Raw genomic sequence first — 27,389 nt, 5'->3', positions numbered from 1 at the left:
CCTTAGATTACAGCTTTGAGTCAAACTGAATAATGATGAAAATGAGATGGTCTAGAATGTGTGGAGTTCACATGTTGAAGGTTCTGAAATGATAAACTGGGACAACAGTGCCATCTGTTGGAGAACTGAAACAAAATGGTCCATTCTCATTACTTTTCAAACATTCATACAAGTCAATAACCCTTTGAATATTTCAGTGTATGTGAATGATCAATATAAAACCCATTCCAATGCTGATGGGAGAACTCCAAAACCAAAAATTGTAAAATGATTAAAAAATTATTAAATTAGATTAATAATTATAACCATAGAGAAGTATAACAAAGTCATTCAGAAGCTTTTATTTTATTATGCAATTTATTGGCAAGAAAGAACACTTTTTGGTATGGGAACATACTTTAGGCTCACTGATATACCATAAATAAAATACAACAGGAAGTCTCTGGAACTGGCTAAAGGAAAGATTCTGTTTCTTTGAATAACATTATCAATTATCCAAAGATGATAACTCATCACCATCCCAGGCACAACTTGTTATAGCTGAAACACTATTTCATGTCCTTACCAAAAGGCTTAGTTGCACTTTCATTGCCTGTAAATGCAGCTCACGACAGGCTGATATTTGCACGTGAACAATAAACACAAAATTTGCAGTTAGACCTACAGTATTCCTAGGTATATTTTTCTCTACACACAGTGCAAGCTTAACAACCTATATTAAAACTACATATTTTGGCTTCTACATATCCTCATATGGTGAGCATATTTCAGTACCGGCACCATCCCCTAAACCCTGTTCCTGGAAATCCATTATCCTGAAGGTTTTCACTTCAACCCTAATTTGGCACATCTAACTCAACTAATTAGCAGCTCAAGATCTCTAGCTGATGAATGAGGTGCGCTTTCTTAGGGTTGCAGTGAAAACCTATAGGACCACTGATCTCCAGGGGCAAGACTGGTTACCACTGCCCTAAAGTGTTTTCCATTTGCTGGTCTAGGGAGTCTCAGCCAAATGAAGGGGAACAAAATTGACCAAGGTTCCACATTGCTGAAACCATAGGGTATTTTATAATCAAGTCTTCCTTTATGTGCAGTGGACATTTATAAAGATCCTACCATTTTAATATTTTCAATTACTTGTAGAGAAATGGATGTGGCTACAGAAATCAAAACTATATGAAAAGAAATGCATATAAATTTCAAGTTGACTACAAGTAGTAAACTCCCTCTAAATTTGGCCAGCATCAATTGAACGCCAATCACTTTAAAACAATAATGGCAGCCCACAAGTATGCCAAGGTTTGAATATCCAAGATTCCCAAGGAGCTAAGGTGTGTCCGTTAACTAAAGTTGGCTTCCCCCCCCCCCCCCCCCCCCAGTCAAAAAATATTTGTCCCCACAATAAAACTTTACATGGCTGGTTCAAATCCGTTACTGATGACAGGAGATCCTCCGACCTTGCCCAGGAGGTTAATGAAGCCTTCAAATCACCAGAGATTTCTCCCCATAAAATGTGTGAATGTTACGTAATGTGTAAAAATGTGTACGCTATGCCCAATAGCTTGTTTATAAGGCTAGCAAATGCGCATGCACAATTTCTTAGTGAGGAACAGCTAGGCATATGCCTTCATGCCAACTCGTTGGCAGCATTTCACTGGGGGTTGTGTAGCATGCTAGCAAACTAGTGAATAACTCCAGTTACCTTTTCTGCTAAATGGAAAATGATTATAATAGAAAGTTACATTCATTAGTGTGCACATGCATTTTTGTGCTAAGCAGCGCATATTTCCTTTTCATATTTAAAAGCATGCCAATATAATGTTAGTTTGTAGTCCTAAAACCCAGAAGTGAGTTAGCCTTTTTGACCTATGGGCTACCCTGGCAGATTTCCAATGCTATTTTCCCATATGGTTTTTCAATTTATACAGAAAATAACATCTGTAGTTAACATAAGCCAAAGGGAGTTTTGCGGTTTTTGCTCTACGAAATTAATTACATTTCAAATCTGCCGAGGAAATCCATGATGGAAGAAACTTCCAGGCTGGCCAACAAAAAGATGCCATATCTGTTTTAACATTGTTGACACTCTGCCCCAGAATTCTGGCTTGCTTGGGTTTGCATGAACAAAAATTGAGGTCCATTGTATCAGGGTGAGCTGCAGCAGATATCTAGAAAACTTGCCAAATCTCAGTGAAACTATCTGGATAGATAGATAGTATTCCGGGTAAGTGGAAACATACATTTCATTTTTTTTTGTTTGTAAAACTACTAATTTACTAAGATAAAGCAATTTGGCATTTTTCATGAAAATGTTTTTTAAAAAGCTAAAAGGTACCATAAACTGCTCCAATTTCACACTAGTTTTTTTTTTTTTAAATAGGGACACTTCTTAAATAATTTCCCTTCAAATCCTTGAACTAACCTTAAAGCTTATTTGTTTTTCTTGCACTGGCATTCTTATGCTCAGAAGGTGAGGTGACTATGCTGAGTTTTGAAAATGAATTCAAAGTTATGGCATCCAGCAACTGAAACAACACGCATAGATTTCAATACTCTGTTCATAAAATACCATGCCTATGTAAAGCATTTCTGTGGTAGGATAAACTTAATACTTATTGCTTATATGCTTATTCAACCAAAATACTATTAAATCAAATAAGTAAAATCCTACTCCAAAGGAGACTGTTGCTTTATCTGCTTGCGGTCTGTGTAACCATGGATTAATTTTGTAATGCAACATTACAACTACTGGAATTTCTGCATTCAGAGGTGTTGGCAGGACACAGCACTTAAAAATAATACACCACAGGAACTATAATGAAAGAATGGGCTAGAAAGCTGGAGATCTCTGTAGAAGAAATCAAATCCGGACCATGCCAGTGCTCACTGGCCGACTGCATCGCCCAGGATGTTGGGGATTTCCGACGGTTAGGGGTCTGCGTTCATCGCTACTTAGTGACTTAGTGCACGCTAAAGCCGCAAACGCAAGGTCTTCATCCGACTTCTCCCTATGCGAGCTTAGCTGTGACCTATGGTGTGAAAAGAAGCAGCTGGCCACAAGTTTTTCAGAGAACTGTGGTAGTCTACAGCCCAAACTGGCAGTAGGGTTCACGCAAGAATATGTCTGGGGCTGCAGACCATTGGCCAAATTGTGGCGGGAACTGGACATGCTCAGTCCCACGTTGGCCACCAAATTTATCTTAAAAAAAAAAAAACAAAGCGACAATTTAAATACCAGACATTCTTCCAGTAGCCGTCTGACCCATCCTTTCATTTCTGCGGTCCTTGGTACAGGGGAACCATGATCTATCGGAGCCAGGAGGAGGCGCCAGTGCGCAGGTGAATACGGAGTGGTTATTCAGAATCTCCTGTGGTGGGATGGGGTGGGGAAAGACAGGGGGCTGAAGTTTGACCCTTCCTCTTGTCGATGCCCTTATGCTCCGGGACATGCCTGTAGATGCAGTTCTTTTTAACGCACCCGTTGTTCCTCCAGAAGAAACACTCCCCTGTTGACTTTTGTCTGTGGACAAACAGAAGGACGAATGAGTGAAAACCAAAACAGAAAGATGACCACATTTATGAGGAAGGGACCCATTTATGCCTACACACTGTCTTTAACGATTGCACAAAATATTCAGAAATTACACAAGCATGCACAGCTGGCAGTTGGACCTTGCAAGCATTTCTCACAATGAAAGTGAGCCAATGCAAAAAAAAAAAAAAATCAAATACAAGCACAGTTATGAGAAAAACACATGCGCAATACAAAAATGCTGCAATATTATAATAGTAACAACAATAATAAATTACATTTATATAGCACATTTCCAGACCCCAAGGTCACTTAAAAATGTAATAAAAAATAAAAATACAGGAGTAATTTCTTCCTCCAGGACAAGGTTAAATCGCTGGGCTGACACTCGTTAAATGTTCCTTCCACCCCCCACCCCCTTTTTTACTGCAAATCTTTTTCCTTATATTCTTAATAAACTGGTATTAGTTTTTTATGAAACTTGTTGCGTGTCTCCACTATGCTGAGGCTGTGACTGACAGGCCGCAACATAAAGGAGGCAGTGGAGGGATTTGAACCCTAGTGTCCTAAGAGAGCAGTGAAAGAACCCCTCCTGGAGGCAGTCCGAGCCCAGTGCATTCTGGGTGTCTGCGTGCGGCTGCTACTCACGCGGTCTTGGGCGGCTCGGCGGCCTGGTGGGCGGACCGCGACATTCCCAGGTGCGTGTGCAGGCGGTCGGGGTAGCGCACTATGAGATTGGCCCCCTCCACCTCCATTCCCTACAGGAAAAGTCCAGAAAACGGCCTGATTTCCTAAAACCTTCAGCATGCGCAAAACCTTCTAGCACACGCAAAACCAGTAATGTGTCCAATGATTGGTCATGGTATTAGTTTTGAACCAATCACTGGTTTTTCTATTAGTTTCGTATGTGCTAAAATGTTTTGCACATACTAAGGGTCTTAGTAAATCAGGTCCATAGAGCAGCCAGATTCGGTTTTAGAGTTTTATTTGACTATTCTATTCTGACAGATTTATTTCTCATAATGATAAATGAGTGTTTTGCTTTCTTTGTCTTCTGGATGTAATTTCCATTTTTTTTCCATTAAAGCAAGCAGCAACAGCTGGGACAAACACAAACAGACTTAGCTACAGCACTTCTGCACCTGTAGGTTTCTCTTACACAATCTAATTTAGCCTTGCTCAAGATCAGAATTTAGTTTTAAGTCAGTCTGAGCTCACAAACTGACTGGAAACAAATTCTGCATAAGCAGCTGGTCAAAATGCCTATCTGAACAAGCATTCTATTCATTCCCGTTAGTTATATGACTGAAATAAAACAGAGATGAGCTTCAAATCACGCACACTACACACTTACATGTATGTCAGTGATGGCCTTCTGGCAATACTCGTCCCTGGTGTAGTTGATAAAGGCACATCGTCTGGCCCGCAACACTTTAAAACTGTATATTTCTCCAGCACTGTATGGAGAGGAGCAAGACAGGACAGGACAGGGGAGACCATATATTATCACTTCATACTAACTTGTATTAAAATGATTTTTCATGATATCCAAATATATATGAAATAAGATGGAAAAACACTAGTCTATTAGACTTCTCTATACACACTACCCAACACCAGACTGCTATACCAACCAATGCTTAAGAGGATGTGCTGGGGCCACTCACGCGCTGAATATGTTGCGAATCATCTTCTCCGAAATAGTAGGAGCCAGATTTCCCACCCAGACAGGGTACAGCACTCTGTCGGTGTAAAATCATAGTTCACATTCAGTGGAAGGCTGCTGTATATTTATCTATTTATTTTTTAGTTTTTGGTTAGAAATAGGTTAACAAAAAGCTATTTACAAACAATACAGAGTACTAAACAATACAGAGAACCATTTTAAAATGTTAAAAATAATAAACCTACTTAAGAATACAAGTATCAGCAGTAAAATTTAAAAAAGATTTGCATGTTCTTTACATAAATGGGGACAGACCTTTGAACCAACTGGCATTAACTACTAGGGGTGTATCTGTTCTCCAAATCCAAGGTTCAGTTCAAAACTTGATTTTTGAGCCACCATTTGGCTTTTATATTCTTTTATTTTAAAAAAGAAAAAAAAAACAGTAACACTTGTTTCTTCACTAATGTTAGCAAAGCATGCCTAAGTGGGCACATGGATATGGGTTAAACAAAATAATCAGCCCGTGGTCTATATAGTGGGCACTGTATGTAACTGAGCAGTAATCTCAGTAGTATACAGTAAACAGGCTTACCATTTATGATTTGAGCACAAAATCTTCTGAAATAATATAAATCATTGCCTAATCATCTGGGAGTTTGAACATACAAAGCAGGATTTGTTCTCCTTTCTGACGTTCGGTAAGGGGGTTCTGTGTCCAAACTTTTTTGTAACTTTCCGAAACTGACATTCCAAAGTACAAGCCCACTTTCTGCAGCGATTGGGCATTGTGCACTAGGCAGGGTTTCAGGAGGTCAGAAAATTCTCAAATTTTGTTTACGTATTTTGAAATGTTGTTTGGCAACCCTTTTAGTTTTAGATAGCTAGTTAGCAAGTTAGTTAGCAAGTTGTATAAGAAGAAAGAGCAGTTTACAGTTTGCCAATATATGATCGTTGCCACTGGAGATCACATTTAATGGTCAGTTGCAACGACCGAACAATTTGCCTCCATCACCTTCAACTAACCTTACCTTACTCATTTACCTAACCTTAAAATAAATAAAATGGAAGACCACACATTTGTTGAGAGTTTGATAAAGACAATGTTTCCGTGCCAGTATGCTGCCAACCAACTAAACAGGCCTGAAGAAGAAGCTGAACTACACCGCTAACACCTTCAAAGAAAAAATGTGACCGTGTTTGTCAATTTGTATGACTCTTCATATCGTGATTCTAAAGCGACATAAGTCACTGAATTCTTCAATAAAATCGCATCCCTCACTATGATGGACATTTTCTCACCCCACCTTCGAAAAAAGGTATTTTGGAAAAGTAACACTGCCCGACATAGTCGTACAACACGTCCTACAAACCAAATTGTATAAAGCACGTGGAAGCCTTTAGTGTCACTCACAGTTGTGGTTCAGTTTTTGGGGGGCTGGACTTCATGAGGGTGCTGGGTTTGGGTGGGTCCTTCTTCTCCATAGCTGCTGACTGGCTGGCACTAACAGCAGGGAGACTGTGACCGAGGAGCTTCATATCTATAAGGACAAAAGAGTCTGGGTTAGAAATGGATGTTAAGTTTGGCTTTAACGCATAGGAATAACACTGCAATTCTGCTCAGAAAAAGAACTGGGAGAAGGATCTGCCAACAGTGATTCTGGGACTGACTAATTGAACTACCAATGAATTACCATTAAAAACGACATTACAATTTATCAATAAATTCAAAAGTAGTCAATGAAGAAAAGATGCACATCTAGGCCCAAATCTTACCCGGAATATTAGACAGAGCTTCCAGGGCTTTCTCCACTGTCCCATGGATTATTAACGCATTTGAGCTTTGTTCTCTGGTAAGTCCCAGGTCCTGCAACAAGAGGAGTAAGTAGTTCCAACTAAGTCATAGATGGAACCTGATGGGTAAGAGTGTGCAACTAATTATGCAATAAGTGTGTGTTAGTTGATTGTAGTGTGTTTTGTTACAGCAGTGTGTTGATGCTTAATTATTAAGTTGAGAATGATCTGATCGTGAACAACGTTAATGAGAAAAATGTGTCGTATGCTTAATTATCATTCCAAGCTGTTTTATCTAAGGGCACACATAAGCAATGACCACTGGCATAACCTCCTTATCAAAAGGTCACATGACCCATATTAAACTTATAAAGGAATGTTTTACTGAATGTTCTGTGAGTGCGGTGCCGGTGCTCCCACTTGCACACAAAATAAAACCGCTTGCACGATTGAATTGGGTGCACAGACTCATCTGACCAGCTGAGGTCATCTGAGACCCAACAGCCCTAATATACATGCTCTGAACACAGGATCACTTTCACGACAGAATGGAAAAAGATTTTACCAAGCAAACATTTGCCCAAGCTGAAGTCACTGAACAGCACAGTCTAGACAAAAAAAACTGAGAAGAGCTACATTAAGGTGTACCCCATTGGGCAATGCAAATTACGAACATGATGCACAGATAAGAACAATAAAATACTACACAAAAGAGGCGAAGTCTAAAGGTAATGAGATAAAATACAAATGAGCTAAAAGCAGCGTAATTGAAGCAGGAGAAGACTCTAAGACTCACGTACCATGAGCTGTATGATCTGCACCGCCATCAGCTCCTGGGCAGCATCTATGCAGGTACTGTCAACTTTTAACAACTCTCTAAATGCTGTGGCAGCCTCACGGTATCTCTGAAAAATTGGACAGGGAATAAGAACACCAGAGAGAGTGAGAGAGAGCCAGAGAGAGGGAGGGAAGGTGTAGTATAAGGGGTAAGGAGTTGGTCTTGTAACCAAAGATATAATTGGATACAATGTAAATGCTATGTAAAAAATTGTGCAAGTTGCTCTGGATAAGAGCGTCTGCTAAATGCATGTTATGTAAGGCACTCATTTACTACCTCATTGCTTCACAATATTCATTGACAACACCAGCTCCAGTTAAACCATTGCTACCAGTGTCAACTATCAGTATATGACAGCAATACATTCTATCTTCCCTGCCATGTTGGAAGGTTGCAACATTTAGATACATAAATATTGGAAACTGAAGGCATACTCAAGATTCAATATTCAAATAACTGAACCCTGCTTTTACTGACTCTTCCAGGTAATAATTCATAATATGACAAGGAGTGAATATTGGTGTTTGTTGGAATATTCTTTATTAATTAAGGAAAAACAAATAAATGACAAACTATGGAATACTTGGCTGAACACTTCGAATGACCTAGCATTTTGAGGGCAGCAGCATGGCTCCAATGTTAGAGCGATACAGTGCAGGGTTACCTTCAAGCCAGCCAGTGCCCTCCCTTTCCTGTATAGGCCTTTGATCCAGTTAGGGCACATGGAGAGCGAAATCTCAGCATCTGTTAATGACTTATCATACATCTGCATCTTTTCATAACAGAAGGAACGATTTCCAAACAGCCTGAGAAAGAAAGAGAGAGAGAGATGCTATTGAAATGTCTAATTATCTGTACAGCAGTGTTCTACTAACACTTGAGTACAAGACATTTTCTACTGAAAATCCAGCTTTCACAATGTAAATTTATGACAGGGATTTGGAAAACAGAAACAGACAGCTGACACTGAATTTTAAATAGTTATACACAGACTTTCCTTCTATGGAATAATTATGGCTACACAAAAAGCTTTCACCTTTTCATAGACTGCTGGATATTGATCACAGTGGTAACTTTTGGTCTTGCAGTCATTTCATAAATGCATCTGCCAGTGTGTTTAAACATGCATTAAAATGCATTCTATTGTGCACAAGACAACACAAAAAACATACTTTTGTTTAATTTTCTGTTTAATGCTCATTTTCTGCAAATCTTATCTTTGAATACCATTGGTCAACATCACGAATAAGAAATATCTGTCTAGGACCAATTATTTGTGCATTTCTGAATAGAGCATATGGGTTTGAATGCAACCCAAACGTATAAAGGTTTTATGGGGTATCTGATGCAAGCTATGCAAAGATGTACACAAGAACCCAACATCCAGGGTACAGCCATATCCCTATAACAGCAAAGGTGGTTTCCTACCGAAATTCTTTAGGGTTGCACTTGATTGCGTCCGTAAAATACCGCACGGCCAGTTCAAAACATCCAGTGCTTGCCAACTTATTACCGATAACTGTGAAGAGAAATATCAAAGAGGTAAAGACATAAAGAAAAGACTTCACTTTGTGACTAATGGTTCCTCACAACTAACTTTGCAAATAGTTACACTTCTAGACCTCCCAGAGGAAAATGGCACATTCTTCTTTTTGGCTTAAAAGGCTATCATGGCAGGACATTTAGTGCATATCCTAAAAACTGAAAATAACAGGTAGCACATACTTCAGAATAGACAATTTTTTATACACATGAATGACAAGAATTTAGTTAGACTTTAGAATCCTCCATAAATATTTAAACATTACCAGACATTGTTAGACAAATTCTTCACTACATAGTATCTCCTTCCCAATTTGAAGTTCTGGCTCCCCAAGCCAGAAGCCACTTTTGGTTCTGTGGCGTATTGTATTTTATATGCTCCTCATCAGACACTGTGCTGCAATGGCATATGGAGATTTGGTCTGCTTTTTTTTCGTATTCATAAATTAATTACGGTACCGCCATTTTCCCCAGAGAAACTGAAAACTCCAGGAGACACATACACCCAACTGTATTGTACATAATAGTACTGGAACAAATTATGGAAACACTTCATATATAAATAGTTTGACAATTAATGCAATATTTTGCAACAATATCTCTTTTTACATAATAAATGTAAGATCAACATAAAACAAAAATGAATTAATAATGAGCATTCAAGTTAAACAAATTATAATCCTTACACCTTCCAATATCAGTGGCCACGTAAACGCAGGATGATTCTGCATTTTTATTCAGACTAAAAAACCGAAATGCAGGGGGATAAATGCACTGTATTCTATAAATGCAGATATTCCAAGGTCTTTTTATATTTTTTTATTATAACGGGAGACAACCCAGACCTAAAGCTGAAAACTGCTGCTTCTTCCGATGACTGACATCGTGTTTTTTTATTGATCATAAATACATACACAGTCATCGCTAGCATTGTGAGAGTGCTTAATTTGATTCTAAAGTAGAAAATGCTTAATTTGAATGAAAAGTAGAAAATGAGATGTCACTATATGTAGCTTGCTCATCAGGATTAAATTCAAACAGATATTGCTCCTAAGGTTTTTAAAATTATACTTGGCCTGTGTGGCAAAAACAAATTTTGATCAGAATGCAAAAACATTATTTGTAGGTTATTCCATCCGACTCCAGTTACAGGTGTCATAATAAAATGATGAATGACATACATTTATCGCATTATTATTGTGAGTTATGCAAGTAAGCTCGCAATACTCATGAGCCCCATTACAGACAACGTTTTGATCCCTTGGTATCTTGGTCAGGGTCAGGATGTGCGGTTTTTAAAATTATTGTTATGATTTTGAATTGGCATATTGTGGTAAAAATAAATATTTTTATCAGAACAAGTGAATTAGTGTAAAAAACAGATTTTTAAATTTCCTTGTTTCAAAAAAGCAGCATTCCATTGGCTAACACAACCACTGTATGTATAAGCCCATAGCTACATAACTAAGCAGGCTAATGTATCTTACTGTTAGAAATCTTATAATCAGCTTGAACATTAATTTATTTGTCCAGGATTTGTCTACATAAAATAAGATTCATGCAAAAAAAACTGTCTTTTTTTTTTTTTTTTTGCTTATATACTTCATTTAAAATTACTGATAGTCACATAATGTAGTTACCACTCATGGTCAAGAAGACCAATTCATACACCTTTTCAGAGAGAAATGGCTCAGAGAAACAACAGAAGAAAGGGCACAGGTAAGTTTTAGGAGTACTAAACTTATTTAAGCAGCGTTTCCATAATCAGCACTAGTACTGCATTAGTACTGCTATCACATGGGGAAGGATGTTATTACAAGCAGGAATGAACACTCACCAGCCAGCTCAATGCTCTTCAGAATAGCATCCTCAACCTTACGCACAGCACCATTCTGTGAAAAGATTCAACAAAGAGTTCTGTTCCAGTGCAAGTCTTACTATTGTCCTGTCCAGAGGCTATGAACAGGATACCAGTATATTTTAGGAGACAAAGACTTCTCTTGCCAAATGATGACCAGGTGCATTACACCACTTTGTCTATGATTATGAATTATGGTATTAGCGTTGTTTATTTCCAGGAAAATACAGTGCCATTAGACTGGAGGTATTCCCAGACCAGGATAGGGTGCTGGGATACTAATTAGATAGTACAAGGAAAAATTTTGAGCCTAGGTAGGCTGAAAGGCCCATTCTCACATACTCAGTTACTGTTTCTGCCGTTTATGCACTAACGGTGTGCTTTAATGTACACAATTCTGTACTAACTCAGTACATTGTCTGCGAACTGACTCAATCTGGACCAGACCTGGGTCAAATACGTATTTGTTTTGGATTCAAATACTTTTCTGCGCTCTATTGATCTTGCCTGGTGTAATAGAGCCTGACAATATGACCAGAAGGTGGGGTTTGCCATTTTTGAGAGTACTTAATTGGTTCCAGTACACCAGACAAGATCAGTAAAGCGTAGAAAAGTATTTGAATCCAAAACAAATACGTATTTGACCCAGGTCTGATCTGGACATAAGTCTTGTTCTCAGATGTCCACAATTGGATCCTGGAGAAGGGTCACGGAATGCCTGTTTTTGCATTTCATTGTCATTCATTGATTAACTACAGCAGTTATTAAATTAACCTGAGTCTAAACTAGTTACTGATTTTTAAGGGGAAAACTAATCTGCAAACGCAGCAGCTCTCCAGGATCAACATTGGCCATATTTACGGTCTAGAACATCGATACCCAAATCTGGACCTCAAATCTGAATCCGGTCCTGGTTTTCTTTCCCCCCAGTTAATTAACTAAACAATTAGTGCTACTGATTGGACAGCCTGTATTCACACCTGACTCCCAGGTAAAGGGAGGGTGGAGAATCAGCAGGTCTCGGACCCCAAGGGCCGCGATTTGAGTACCAGGGGTCTAGAACTTCATCAATCCCATTTGGGTGGAAATACCATCTGGACCTCAAATCTGAATCCGGTCCTGGTTTTCTTTCCCCCCAGTTAATTAACTAAACAATTAGTGCTACTGATTGGCCAGACTGTATTCACACCTGACTCCCCGGTAAAGGGAGGGTGGAGAATCAGCAGGTCTCGGACCCCAAGGGTTGTGATTTGAGTACCAGGGGTCTAGAAATTCATCAATCCCATTTGGGTGGAAATACCATCTGTGGTCACAATGGCTCCAACCACTGTTCATCATGCCTTGCTGCCCAATCGGTAGTTCAGATTTCCTCACCTGCAGCTGGTCCTCCTGTGCCACTTTGGGCTTCTCCTTTGACTGATCCACAGTAGATTTCTTCTTCTCTTTTTTCTCCGGTTTACTTCTGAGCTCTAGTTTACGTTTTGCAATGAAGGCAGCTTTGGAAACAAAGCAGCTGGTCATGTCCAGCTCCTATAGGAAAACAATGAAATCCACTCATATTCAGTGATGATAATGCTAACAGAATGGTAGGACCTAACAGTCAACTGAAAGCATTCCAAAAAGCCCCATTTCTGTACATGTAACTGTAATTTAGCACATGCTATATACTTTAGTGAAACTTCTAATGAATTTTCCTGAACAAGAGCTGAGAGACATTAGAACTTGAAATCTAGAGAAGGTGCATAGCTGGTGTTCAGTGAGTTCATACACACTTGTGTTCAGCAAAACACTTTAGTCAGAATTCATTTCCTTGCGGTCTTGGTGGCACGTGCCTCTGGTTGGCTAGGAATGCTCTCCGCTTCGCTCTCCTCTTCCTCACTGGGGTCCTTACTGTTGTCCTGATTCTCTATGGGCGGGGCTTCACTCTTCTGTAACTGGGGACATGAATCCACAGGCCGATTAATATCCTGCTTATTAAATTTAAGATTTACACCATCCGCAGGCTTCATACTGGAATCCTCCACTTTAGGATCCTCCTGCACAAACATAGTGCAGTGATACATAAATGTTTGAAAAAAAATACAAAAAAATAAAATACACCACACAAGATATATAATATTTTGCAGTTTGGCTAAAACTGCTTGAACGGCCGGATTATGCCTTTAGAGCTTTAGCTTGCAATAAATATGTAATCAATTGTAAAACTTGGGGGCTGAAATTAATTGCACATTCACATATGTTGCACTTATTAACTATGAAGTTATACAATTAAGTTATATAATGAATAAATTGTAGCTTAGACACTTCTAAACCTAAGGAGAACATAGCCACCTAAATGTGCATTGCACTACACGTCCAATGGCCCCTTCATAATGCCTGAAAAAAGGTCAACTAAGTAACATAAAAAGCTTAAAATAACTTGAACTGAATATGGCTCATAGCAAGCAGAAACTGCAAGTCAAAATTCAGCTGGACTTATTTCAGTTTGCATTCTTACATGCATAGTTGTAGTACTGACTTGAAAAACAATGTTCCTAAACTGCCTGAATAACATTTATGGTCATACACTTACCTTTACATCTTTATTTTTAATGACATTTTCTTTTTTACATTTTTCTTGTCGTTTTCTTTCTTTCTGTTTCTGTAGGTCAAAGAACACATGACAGAAGAGGGTGTTTAAACAGTTACTTGTGTTCTGGATGAGGCCAAGTTCTAAGATTCACAACAAAGGTTTCACTATCGTGTTTAGATGTTGGGCCAATCCCAAATGCATATTTGGTGAGAAGGTCTCAAAAGGCCTGGACTAAAAAAAGTTTACTTTGCTCTACAATTTTAAGGGTTTCACAGAGACTGCATTCGCACAGGGCCCCGAATTTCGTGCTACACCCCTGTGCTCAATGTCTGCTGGAATAGGCTCCAGGCTCTACACAACCCCGTTGATATGATTAAAACAAATGAATAAGTAACATAACATAAACAAGGATTTGTGCTTTTTTTGTGCTCATCTTATGCTAATGTAAGGGTTGGCGTTTAGTTTAAACGAATCACAGAATTGGAGCTCAGTCTAGTTTAAAACTAATGAAAATATTGGTGCCCAGTTTAGCTTAAAGTTAAAGAAACAACTGCTTATACATGAGCTTGTTAGGACAACAATTCAGTTATAATTACCATCAAATAGTACTCTATAAGCCCACTGACATCACATCAGGAAATTTATCAAAATCTCCTGAGGGCTCAAAGAGTTAATACGAAGTACATTTTAAAGCAGATACTTCTTAATTCTTAATTTGTTAAAAATTGGGGTTTTAAAAATGCTTTTATTGGAATTGTTTTAAGCAAAGTAATCATAAAAGTAAACCTAAACTCTAGCATAACTTCTTCCCACTGTTGCTGTTACAGTAACACAAGATGGCTCAACTAATTTTGAGGTTGCTCATCATGAATATACTGACACCATAGAAATACTGTAATTTCCACAAACACTGATTAATGAAAATATAAACTAGAAGTCTGGATGTATTCACACGATTTTTGAGGAGTAGGTTTTTTTGAGTGTTTTTTATTTATTTTTTATTTTAATTAAAAGCCAGTGTTCTAGAACTCCATTGCTTTCAATGACTAGTACTGATTGTTACATCAACATTAGAATGTTCAGTTGAGAACATTTTAATCATCTATTGGTGATCTCACACGTTAGGTTAAAATATTTTAAGGTATGGGGCCCACATACAGAGGCGGCTCCTCCATTCATGTAGCTCACCATTTTTTTAAGCCTTTTCTTCTCAGCCTTTTCTTTATTTCGTTCTTCTTCTTCTAATAGTTCCTGGGCATTCCTCTCAGCTTCCTGGATAAACAGGAGAATGTGTTTGTATTCTCACGTCACTGCCTGAGGAACCTTCACGCTTCATACAGGAAATAGATGGCAATAGGCAAGGAGCACAGTGAATAACCTGCATTCTAGTTGCATAGGCCTGGGCCTGCATAGGTTTAAATTAAAATTCCGATGAGACAGGTCGATGGAAACGGAGCCAAAAGTAGACTGAAGCAAGCTGCTATCCCCGACAGCAGAATGGCATGAGCAACTCCAGGCGCATGGCTACTGCATAGATTCTTGAAGAATTCAGTGAAGCTGCAAATTATAACTCAGCTACATTTGCTTCTTTATGAGAAATTGCAGTCAAGTTATGGACCTTATTCACTGCACCTTAGAAAGGTCACATCACTGGATATCTTGTCAAGGTTTTATCAATGTAAGCTTCCTTCAGAGGAGCCCCATTTCTATGCTGTTTAGACCTTGAGCCAAATAAAATGGGATGGGATATTTAAAACAAAAATTAATTCTAGTTACATGAACCAACCAGTCATATTTTTCTCTTTCACGAGCCGTGGTAAGTTGGTGTGTTGATCTTTTTTTTTAGCACTAAATTCAATGTGTGAAAACCACAATGGCTACAAATAAGCAGTTTAAAGATAGCATAGATCAGTGGTGTCAAACTCGTTGCCATGGAGGGCCGTGTGTATGCAGGTTTTCATTCCAACCAATTAATGCTGCCTTAATTGAGTCCAATTACTCATTCAGCCATATGCGTTTAACTGCATTGAAGCACAGAATATAAGAAAATTTTTATTTAGACAATGCGGGTCACCATAGACGTCGGGTCACCATTGTGCACAAACCTGCATCCCTAATTCAGCAAATAATTTAACTAATTATATAATCAAGATCTGAGGCTGGAATGAAAACCTGCATACACACGGCCCTCCATGGCAACGAGTTTGACACCACTGGCACAGATGCTTACCTCAGCTGTAGGCCTAATTATTCTAAATCCTGGTGAGTAAGGCACATACGGAAGGTGGGGTGGACAAGGCAGGTGAGGGCTCCTGGTTTTCACCAAGGTCTGGTCAAGAAAATTCCGAGAGAATCCACAATATGCTTTCCTTTCACTCGGGTCTTCATAATCGATGACATCGTCAATATAGTCATCATCATCGATGTAGTATTCATTGGGAAAATCTAAATCTGTAAGGAAATTTGGGGGGAGTTGGCTTCAGTGTAGTTTCAAATAAGGCCCAAAACACATGCTTTAAATGCTGAAGGTGAACTTGATTCTTTTCCAGTCTTATAAGCATTTAGGGTAGGGAGACAGAGTATTTTCCCACAATCGTATATACCTGAGGACTAGATCTATGCAAACAAAATTTGGGTTTTCGAATTGATTTGGGTATTTCAAAATGTTTTGCAATGTTTCCAGTTCCCCAAGCCAAAAGCTCTCACAAGCTGAATCTTGCACCCGTTAATTCTGCCAAAGGCTCATTCAGCCTTAGGGCCACATCTTGCACCATTTCATCAAAAAATGTGACATGATGTTGCGAACAACAGGGACGGAGAAGTTTCCAGAAACACTCAAACGAGCCACGTTATGATTAGCATCACACTAACATCTTAAAAAAACATTTCATAATCCTAGATTATGAAAGAAGTACCAAGAAGTACATTTTTTATTTAATTACAAATCTCAACGCTTGGATTTTAGTTTTTTGCTTGAATATTCTGTATTGTAGCCCAACATCTGCAGGTTGCACATTAGGGTTTACTTTTTTTTTCTCACACCTTTCAGTGTCCACGTTCCTTATAAAAATAATGAAATAGATTTATTCTCGCATTGAATTGATCCTTATTTTTCTACAGATACAGTATTCAGTTTACTTCTTGTGTAACATGTTTTGGAAAACTAAATACGATACAATATTTTCGCCATATTGCGCAGCCCTACTTCTCACACATTCGGTCAGGAAGTAAATCACACTTGCATACCAGCTGTGCGTGGGGTCAGCCTCCTTCAGCCATGTGCTCAAAATAGCTTGTAAGTATGAAAAAAAGACGCTCATGCCGACTGGGTGGGTGAACATACTGGCCGTTTCTGATCACACTCAACCCTTGTGCATACGCCAACATAGTTATCACAGTTTACTGTAGAAGTGGCTGGGCGGGGGGAGGGGCAGGGAGTTATACCAGCTGTCGCCTAAAATCATCTGCTGCCACAGGCTGACTAAGACTAATACCATGCCAGAATCTGCTTACTTGATTACTATTGAGTATACAAGTTGTATACAAGTTCTATACAATTTTACATTCTCAACAGTAGGCAAGTAAGCCATTTTGGACACGGCCCTAGTCTTGCCACAGAGGACATGTACCCCGAGACCAAATTCCACGTAGTGGCTCTCTCTTTGTCTAACAACTAAGAATGCTTAAACCTACAACCTGCATCAAGCCCATGATGAATGCTATTTTTATTCAGAATACCCCTTGAGCTACAACTTGTACAAACCCAGATCCTTAACTACTACCCTGCCATGTTACCTTCAAAGAGATATGAGGGGCAATAAGAGGAAAGAAGACTCCTACAAAATGAGCTGAAAGCTGCCATCTCAAAGGACAAGCAAAAAAACACTAGGTTCTGCATGAGTAGGCAAAAACAACTTATTTTCTTTCCAGTTCTGAAATATTTCCTGTCACCTTATTAGTACATTTTGTTTTGGGAAAAGGGTATAAAGCTGGTGCTTGAATAATGCTGTACTGACCTGCTTTGCTTTTACCCTGTATGTGACATACTGTAAAGGAGACCATTTTGCTTTCTTAATAAATTGTTATTGATCTAAACTTTGGAACTACTAGGCCTACATCTTACTTAACAAAGGATGAAATTCCTACAGCAACTTATCATGCACAATGCTACAGCGACACTAGTGAAACAAATTATTAAAATTAATTAAAGGCAGCTTGTATTGCACAGCAACCGATTTAAATCAATGCATTAGGAATAGTTTTTAAAGAACACTTACCAAAAAATCCACTTTGCAAAGGATTAAATCCAGTAGCTTGTGCCTTTAATATATCCATCATCTTTTCCTACAGGAACAGAAGAATTTTTAAAATTTGAACAAGCCAGGCACTGACATCAAAGATATTTCACATTTTTGAATGTTAATGATGCAGGAGAAAGAATGCAACCCAAATACAGTGAATAAATGTGTCAACTATGCATCACCCACAGTTAGAGTAAAATCCAGGACTTCAGAATGTACACAGTTCTGCTTGGGAGTGTTATTAAACTACAACTATTATTTAGTCCACATTCAGCCTGGACACCTTAATGCTCAATTCCGATTTGCTGCTCAGATTCAATTCTTTTGGACTGACTATTGACATTCATTTTGAAAATGACCCAACAGTACTACTAATGCAAATTACACCTGAAACAAATTACATCATTCCACTGCAATGTAATGACTAAAATGGACCAATGTGATCCAGTGGCTGGCTGATTTAAAGGGCTTTCTATTATTCACTTTGCCACATTCAAAAGGTACAAGGTGACAGCTGCTGGGTGGCCGATTCATTTAAGGCACCACTCTGTGGTGCATGGGTGATCCTCATGGTCACAGATCAGATTAGGACCGTGCCAATGCCAACTGGGGTGGGTAGCTCCATAGGGAGATGCGCAATTGGAGATTGTGTCCTCCAGGGTACAGATGGGTTCAGTTGGTCAGGGGTCATAGTTTCCTCACTCTCTATTGACCTGTGATGGTCAACCACACGCTGAAGCCGTATACAAGATGTATTCCACTGACTAAACTCTACGCAAGCTTGGCAGTGGGCTGCAATGTGAACCGAAGCAGGCTGGTGACACCATGTGTTTCAAAGGAGAAGCTTGAAGCAAGAACATGGTTGGTTAACACTGATTAAAACCAGAAAATCTTCCCTTTTAACTCCTCTTTTAAAGTTGAAATAATTGAAAGGCTCCAAAAAAGGTTCATTAACATTTAAACATTGGGGAAATACTAATCACTTAAAGGGTTTGAAGTGCCTTTTTTGGGTGAACACAGTACATGGAAAAACCACAAAATGACACATCTACAGACCATGCCCCTACACATTCAAGCACCAGACAACGGAAGGACGAGCAAAGACTCACATAGGCCTGCATGATATGTGGGTCGTATAATTCTGCAGTATCATCCAGACCTGGTAGAGACAGAGAAATTTATAAAGGCTTAGGATTGTCACCTGCTAGGGTCAACTCACCACTATAAAAAACTGGGGGCAGCAGGAACTCTAAGCATAAGCATCAATCTGCCAGACATGCTCAGCACCTCTCATTACTTAAATTGGTGGTAGCTGTCTTTAAACAACAGTGATAAGAGGGTGAACTGGACAACGATTAGAGACTTTAAAAAAGAAGCAGCATGAAAGATGTATCTAGGCCGTCAATGTAGACATTTAAAAAGTTAAATAACCTATGCCAACTTATATAGGCTACAGCAGTTAGGCTCCATTTAACCTGTGACTATACAAGCAAGCTATGCAAGTTTATTATCTTTTTTTTTTTATAAATCACATTTGTGGTTGGTTCTCTTTTACAACCATGGTATTGGATCACTAAAATTTCTACAAAGACAGTAGTATCATCACTGGTTCCAGAACGCCATGGGGTATAGCCTACAGGATTTGGTTGTTATTTAGCACTTAGCCTACATCATACAAATTTAACTCTTGTTCAACAGGTTTTACTTTCTGAAAAGTGACTTCACTTTTCATTATTGAGCTGGTACTTCTTTCCTCGAGTGCAGCGGTCTGAGGTTGCATGCATAACAGAAAAAGGTTGCAACCAAAAATCAGATTGAACATAATTTTTGAAGAATAATCGGGTAATATACACATACAGAACATCTGCAATCTACACAGTCAGTTGTGTAGATTAACAGCAATTATGCTAGTTAGCTGGCGGCTTTTCTAAAACCACTGATACCAGTATTTAGCGAGCTGCAAAAATTAATGGTAGACTGCAGTTTAACGAAGGCTGTTAGTTGCTACACTGGACTGCAAGAGGCCATAACCATTCTGGAGTACCGTTCTTCCAGATAAACCGGATGTCATTTCAATAATAAGATCTTAATCAAGGGCTTAGCTGTAGAAAAACCCACAGAATGGCTAGTGAAACCAAAAAGTGGTGTGGCGTTCAGTTTTCAAAAGCCCATCACACAAAAAGCCAAAATGCAGCAGAGCTAACGTTAGAAAACTGACTCGCAGAAAGGATAGCTTGTGTTCTTACCCGGTACAAAATCTTTACTGACAATGCCTTTTTGCTGAGACATTTCGCCTTTTGGTAAAATGCAATAGATATATTTTAAAAACTGAAAGTATAAACTATTTACCCCTTAAAAATTATAACCATAACTACACTAAGTTATAGTATTTTGAAGAAAATAACAGTAACTTCATGCTGCTCCTTTGCGTTCGCTGTGCTTTGCACACACGAGCGCCTGTGCGCAGTTCTTTCTGGTGATTTACTGGCCGCTTACAGCTAGAGAACAACGCTTATCGCCACCTATTGTGTCGGAGTGTGACTCGATACTTTGTGAAAGACAAAACGATGCACTCTGTACACCTGTGAAAAACACATTTTCAAAAAATATGTGTACGGACTACACGATTGACATTCAGAGCTTTCAAGTTTAGAAAATATTGAACTTGAAATTACTTACGATCAAATTAAGCTCAAGTTATGCATTTATAAGGGTAGACTACTGTCAGTCTGCTTTGTAGGATGGGGTCATTTGACCATTCTGAATTTTACATTTCATGTTAAATTGCTGCGCATTGTAGGCATGAAGCAAACCAGTAGCTTATAAGCAGTGTAAGTGTAAGCAGTGTACATTATGGCCACTTTTAGCCAATAACAAAATGCACTGAACATGTACATTAGATGTGACTATATAATTGCAAAAGGCATAATTGTAAACCATATGTGACTATGAAAACATATTTGCCTTTGTCCAGCAATTAAACTGGTTTGTCCCGCCAAGACCTTTGGCAAGAGTATTTCTTTTATTTTGAATGTGGTCCCCGCTCTCAACCGGAAGTACTTTGCCAATTTTCTCTCACTCTTCATATGAAATAATATGGCGTCTTCCTTGTAACATGCAGTGAGTCTGAAAATCTTGATTCTGCGGGCGTTATGTTTCATATTCCTTCCAGACTCCCGACATCGACATGTCGGCTGCTTAATCCCAGGACTAGCCTGCTAGTAATGGCGGTGAGAGGAAGAAAATCTCGTACCGACCCGAAGGCCAAGTCGAAAGCTGGAAGAGTGAAGGTTCCACCTCCCGTCGATCCGGTGGAGATGGTCGTCCTCAAGGAGAGATTCGCTCAGTATGGCATGATCGTGCGAGCGCTCCGGTCAGTTAACGTTAAGATGATTAGGTCTGCAGGGCAAACTTTGAGATCGATTTTAGTTTAAGTTCGAAATTGATTGTTTTCTTTTTGGATCAAATTATTATTATTAGTAGTATTTAGTTATTTTTGCTGCTAACTTAATTGTGTTAAGTGCTTATGTGAATAGCTCATCAAATTACAATCGATATAGCCTAGTTCATTATTTGTTGCGTGAAATGGGTGTATTCTGTAGTGTAAATTAATTAGATCAGGGTAACTTAAATATTGTACAGGGGGCGTGAATATTCTCCAAAAGGCGTTCGAGGCTAGTAGTACTGCTGGTTTTCATTCTTCCCCTCTAATTGGGACTGATTTAGCTAAACCTGGGCGCCTTGTGAGTTAAATCTCTAACTTATCAGTGGTATTAACCGATCGATTAACTATCAGGTAGAAAAGAAAACCAGCATTACTACTGGCTCTAGGGCCAGATTTGAGTATCCATGTTAGAAGGCTGAACCTATAATCCTGGAAAATGTATGGGGTTTACAACTCCGGTGCTGGAGGGTCACTTGCCTGCTGGTTTTTGTTCCAATCATTTATTTTTCTGACTGTTAAATTATGCTGTACTGATGCACAGTACAATCTATGGGATACACTTACAGTCTGTAGTTGGTACTTATACAAATGTCTGATCAAGATATGATTGAACAAATTTAATAATTAATAGCAGGGGTTGGCACAAAATTATGAAACAAATCGACTCTTGTTGTGCACCTCTAGCATATAGGCTATCAACTGATCCAGGAAACATGTTTCTTTTGAATTAATATTTTGTCTTGTAAGTAGAAAACAGTTTCCAACAATTCAGGACATGTTTTGTGGAGAAAAGGGTTGCATTTTAAATTCTTATCTGTTTGCAAAGACGCAAACACCTTTGTCACATAGCTAGAATAAAAGTCGGTGCCCTCAGCAATAGCTCTCCAACCAAAACCCAAAGAGAACAACCTAGGAAGTAATGAAACACCACTATGACTAATTCTCACTAGGTAATTTTTCTCTGAAAGTCAATTTTTTAAAAATGGGTTCCTCCACATAAATTAGTAACAGAGCTGTAGTAGATGCATCATGTCAGGGTTTAATGTGTTTTTAATTTTGGCTTGGCAAGGGGTTGAGGTTGCCACATGTTGGCGTTTGTTTGTCTCTCTGCAGTTTCGAGTTTAAGGAAGAAGTGCTGCAACAGAAATATGAGCAGGAGGTGGGTTCACAGGCGGAAGAACGGGCCAAACAGGAGGCGGACAGACACCGTGCCCTCATGGCCTGGAATGATGCGGAGAACCTGCGGATGAGGAAGCTCCGGTGAGACTCCCCTCAAGTGTTTGAGCCTTCACCCTCCTTGAACACTAGTATGCGCAAAAAGACTGGAGATGTGCAGTTTGGCAGTTCTGTGGCTGATTAAAAATATATATATATGACTAGCCACATTAGACAATGCCTCCCTGTTTAAAGTAGGGCACAAATGCAAACTACAACCAAGGTTCCACGTTCCTGGAAGGAGTTGGGGAGCACAGACATCAGTTTATGATGGAAAAATTTAACAAATTGTATCATAACATATTTTGACTTGCTTACTTTATTGAGCAGGGAGCTTGGTGTTTGGTGAATAAAAATAACAAATTAAAGGAAATAAAATAGGTTCAGATGACTAAATTGGCTACTTTTTAAGGTGGCTATCCTTTTTCAGTTTTGGTGGATTTTGAGACATTTGTGATGATTGCTAGTCACAAAAGTTCATTTTCACACTCATATCAGAGTGCCATTCAAAACTAAGCTATTACTAGGAGCGCATTGAGTGCAAATTTTACTTTGAAGACCACCTACCTACCGCTGCCTAACTTTAACCTACCACCCAGATAATTTGGAAAACATTTCTTTCTTAGAAGAACTATCCATGAAATTAAGTACCAGTATTAACAATACCTACCAAATTACGGTGGCTAAATTCATTGAAGGTAATTTACGTAATTGGTCCAAGTCCAAGTAAATTAGAGTTGAAATTTAGATTCTGTCCAGCAGAAACAATGCAAGCTCCCTATCATCTTCAACACCACCCGGTCACGAAGCTCCTGCCACCTTCCGAATTGTATTCAAATGTTTCTTATAGTTTTAGAGAAAGCTCTATCCATTTTTGGTTTTCCTCCTTTTGCCATTATATAGCACCGGAGGAAGTCGTTGTCTATTATTTGTTAAAACTTCTTTCTCAACGCATGTAGTGTACTGTTATCTGAATGCGCAAGTTCAATCTTGTTGTTTGTTTCATCATGTGAACTTGCCCATCTCTTTTATTAGCTTGCTTTGTACTCCACTTTATTTTGTAAACAAAAATTCGGCCCAAATTCCCTGGTTTTAGAACACATATTTTGAGGTTATAAACATGATATAGCCTATGATGCTGGATTTCTCTCACAGGGGCTCTTTCCGTGATTGCTGCCAATTAAGGATGACCATTCCTCGATGGCTTTCTAAAAAAAGTTAACTGCTGCAGCTTTAATTAATTTACAACATACAGTATGTTGCATCGTCATATTGGCCCACTGTATTACCCATAATCTTAGTAAGGAGAGTAATATCAAAGCAATTACAATTGTTTCTTGAATAATGGGGAAATGGTTTTTGTAGATGTCTCTTACAGGGGTAAAAAAAATAATTTGTGCATTGTATGTCAGCGGTTTTTGTTTTTGTTTTTTGTTCACGTTTTTAATTCTTCTGTTAAATATGCAGGGAGATCCGGGTCCTGAAGGAGCAGGAAGAGGCGAAGCAGAAGGAGGCAGACCTTGCCATCCTCAGAGAAAATAAGATGGAGAGTTTTGTGAAAGAGAAAGAACAAGAGATTTTGCAACTTGAGGTATGAGAACATTTCATTTAGAGCAGGGCTGCCCAACCCTGTTCATGGAGATCTGTTGTCCTGCAGGTTTCCAACCCTAACAAAGCACAGTGTTCAATAGCTAGAGACCTTCTTGAGCTGCAAATTCATAGAATCAGGTATGCCAAATTAGGGTTGAAATGAAACCGTACAGGATGTCAGATCTTCAGGAACAGAGTTGGGAAGTTCTGATTAGAATACCCATCATTTGCTGCCATCAACATTTGTGGTCAGGTGTTCTTATCAGTTTATCTTGTAGTACTCTGAACATTGCATAGGATTATTTGGTTGGAAGATGGTCATATCCAGGACAACTGTCAGCATATGGCTATATTTTTCTCATATGTTTATAAAGCTGAAGCTCTTGTATATCCTCCTTGTATTCAGATACCATTTACATTTATTTCATGAATTACCTATAGGGATTCCTCAGAAAGTGAACTTGCCTGTGTGTCCCATAACCACTATTTTGCAAGGCAGCCCATTATTCATCTGTCTTGATGCCACTGAACATGCAACATCTGCACAATGATTGGCTCCACCGTTTTAACATGCAATGCCTAAACTGTTCACAGGAGGATGCAAAGACATTCATCACCATGGAGAACTTGGACCACCGCATAGAGGAAGCCCTGGACAATCCGATTAACTACAACTTTGCTATTGACAAAGAGGGACGAGTGGTGAAACGGACAGTGCTACAGTGAGCAAGGAGAGCTCAACCAAACTTGACAAAGTTCCCACAAATGCTGACTGTTTGGGGGAAATTGCCCAGTAAAAAAGGGACTCTTGTTTCACAGCATTTCAGCCATTCTGAATCTTAACAACAGTGAGCAGATGTCCAGAAGTTGCATTTTTTTCCATTTCATTTTTTTTGTCTCTTTGAGAACACTTGGAGTCCAGAACTTCTGTTGCTTCTGTTGTCTTTGCAAAGCTATATTGAAAATGGTTTATGTTTTGCAAATAAAACCTGAAATGTGTTTATTATTGTCAAAGCAATTACATTTATCGTCAAACATGCACTGCCATGTTAACTGATGCATAATAAAGTAGAGTTAATCCAAATTGTATTCATTTCTTAATCTGAAAGGTTGTATCTATTAAATCTTTTTTATTAGTATTTTTATTTCATATCTTCCCATTTTGAGTGCCCTATTCTAATGCTATGTCTTATTGCTGCCACATTCACTGTCAATCATGGAAAGCACACACCCCTGGCCACCGGAGCTTCTATATTCTGCAATACACCAGTTGAACTGTACAGTGACAACATCAGAGGAGCAGTTCATGCACAGCTGGCAAAGTTACTTTACAAGTGCCAAATTAATTTACAAAATCACCCTTGACAATGAAGTGGGGACCACCCAGCTGCCTGAGACCCGCCTTTGGTGTCATTATGACCATGTATGTGCTGTTCTGCAAGGCTTTCAACTGTACTCAGCACTAGCACTGGTATGTAGCATCTTCCATGCAGGTTATTTGTATTCCAAGGTGCTTAACAGAAAATTATACAAAGACGATATAACCTTGTGAAAAATAGTTCCAAAGAAAAAAAACAGTAAAATAAAAAATGAAAATACATAAAGTACTCAGATTACTTAAACAGTCTGAAGAAGGATAAAAGAAAAGAAGGTAAGAAAATACACAACCCAAATCAACTAAAAACTGATTTCAGTTGACTTTTAAAAGCAGCTATTGTTGGTGCATCTCTGTCTGTGGAAGCAGGTGGTTCCACAGACTAGGAGCTTAAAAAGAAAAGTAAGCTTAATTTGTTCTTCTGTAGTAAACATTTGGGATACAGAAAAGTGAAGTGTAGGTTGGATGTCGCATCCAATCAGCATGATTGAGCTGATATTTTAAAACCAATCAAATGTTATTTATATTGCAAATTATACAAAGAATTTCCCACAATACGCTTCACAGTATACCCTGGTCCAAAATCCCACAAATCAAGTTGGAAAGACAATGGCAAGAACAAAGTCACTAGATGGCATGTTGGAAGAAACCTTGAGAGGAACCAGACTCAATAGGGGAACCCATCCTCCTCTGGCCAGCTCAGGTGTGAGTTTACAGAAATGAGACCGGATCAGGTTGATTGTCAGTCGATCTGATCAGTTGAGGACAGGCTGTATGAGGTAGTGGTCCTCCAGTGGGGTGGAAAGCTGAAGTGCTGAAGAGGCAGGCGGCAAACAGCAGGTTCAGAAGTAGCTCGGAAAATGGGGCAGGTGCTACTTTGATGGGAAGATCTATGGGCAGAAAACAAGGATACCAGTTAGAGCTGGCTACACATAACCCACCCCAGGAGTTTCACCCCAGCATAAGTATTAGGACAGAAACAGAGAATCCACACAGGCATGAAAAAGGCACTAAACCTACCCACCCACTGAGAGCTTACCTGTGAAAATGGGGAACCAGCTGTTGAGAGGTGACAGTAACGTTTATCACCCCATAATAGACTATACCCATCCGATACTTCAGCAACTGATTACAGGCTTTGCTGTATAGTTGTAATAGATTTTTTATGTACTTGAATCAAGCTAAATATTTCAACTGTGTCTCATTTCCTTGTATGTTTTTGAAGGTTATTCCATAGTAGGGGCACTCTATAAGGAAAGGTTCTACCATCTGTCAAGTTTTTTTTTTTTATTCTTGCGACTACTGCATAACCTGCAAATTAGAAACAAAGTAACCTTGCAGACTTTTAATGTAGAAGTATATCCGTTCTATTCCATGTAACACTTTAAAGGTTAGAAGCACAACCTTGAAGCCAGCCTATTTACTTGGTAGCCAGCATAGTAATGCTAACAAAGGGGTAATGTGTACATACTTCTTTGTTGTGGTCAAAATATGAGCAGCTATATTTCATTCCAGCTAGAGATTCTTTAGTGACATGTTAGAGTAACTATATCACAGGTATTTGCAGTAATCCAGCCTGGGCATGACAAAAATGTTCCCTGTATTCTCTAACGATAAGAAGTATCTGATTTTAGCAATATTCTGCAAGCAAAAGAAATCCA

At 38.9% G+C, this 27,389-nt stretch overlaps 2 protein-coding genes across 2 annotated transcripts; one reads left to right on the top strand and one right to left on the bottom strand.

Annotated features, from left to right (window-relative positions):
- Positions 1-321: 321 nt before the first annotated feature.
- LOC118231741 (tetratricopeptide repeat protein 31-like) lies at positions 322-20,571 on the bottom strand. Its single transcript, XM_035425896.1, has 18 exons — positions 20,350-20,571; positions 19,213-19,262; positions 18,080-18,146; positions 16,033-16,253; positions 14,991-15,074; positions 13,803-13,871; positions 13,063-13,164; positions 12,605-12,760; positions 11,210-11,264; positions 9,259-9,349; positions 8,495-8,636; positions 7,793-7,897; positions 6,975-7,065; positions 6,613-6,739; positions 5,200-5,274; positions 4,887-4,989; positions 4,181-4,290; positions 322-3,520 (listed from the first exon to the last, which is right to left on the bottom strand). Exons 1-18 carry the CDS (start codon positions 20,390-20,392, stop codon positions 3,355-3,357), a joined length of 1,857 nt encoding a protein of 618 aa, XP_035281787.1. The 5' UTR covers positions 20,393-20,571; the 3' UTR covers positions 322-3,354.
- Positions 20,572-21,172: 601 nt separating this feature from the next.
- Positions 21,173-25,437, top strand: mrps26 (mitochondrial ribosomal protein S26). Its single transcript, XM_035425901.1, has 4 exons — positions 21,173-21,476; positions 22,662-22,808; positions 24,231-24,354; positions 24,948-25,437. Exons 1-4 carry the CDS (start codon positions 21,256-21,258, stop codon positions 25,077-25,079), a joined length of 624 nt encoding a protein of 207 aa, XP_035281792.1. The 5' UTR covers positions 21,173-21,255; the 3' UTR covers positions 25,080-25,437.
- The last annotated feature ends 1,952 nt before the right edge of the window (positions 25,438-27,389 follow it).

The sequence above is a fragment of the Anguilla anguilla genome, chromosome 7 (genome assembly GCF_013347855.1).
Source record: "Anguilla anguilla isolate fAngAng1 chromosome 7, fAngAng1.pri, whole genome shotgun sequence".
Lineage (NCBI taxonomy): Eukaryota > Metazoa > Chordata > Actinopteri > Anguilliformes > Anguillidae > Anguilla > Anguilla anguilla.
The sequence above is the reverse complement of the archived record's forward strand: the minus strand, read 5'-3'. Positions and strand labels throughout refer to the sequence as shown.

Bases quoted from the DNA above. Each gene is read 5' to 3' on its own strand.
- LOC118231741 (XM_035425896.1), bottom strand. From the start codon at position 20,392: ATGTCTCAGCAAAAAGGCATTGTCAGTAAAGATTTTGTACCGG. The intron at 11,265-12,604 runs GTGAGGAAATCT...ATCTTTTCACAG, and splicing joins CACAGGAGGACCAGCTGCAG to AATGGTGCTGTGCGTAAGGT. The intron at 4,291-4,886 runs GTAAGTGTGTAG...CTTTTCCTGTAG, and splicing joins AGGCCATCACTGACATACAT to GGAATGGAGGTGGAGGGGGC.
- mrps26 (XM_035425901.1), top strand. From the start codon at position 21,256: ATGTTTCATATTCCTTCCAGACTCCCGACATCGACATGTCGGCTGCTT. The intron at 21,477-22,661 runs GTCAGTTAACGT...GTCTCTCTGCAG, and splicing joins ATGATCGTGCGAGCGCTCCG to TTTCGAGTTTAAGGAAGAAG. The intron at 24,355-24,947 runs GTATGAGAACAT...AACTGTTCACAG, and splicing joins AAGAGATTTTGCAACTTGAG to GAGGATGCAAAGACATTCAT.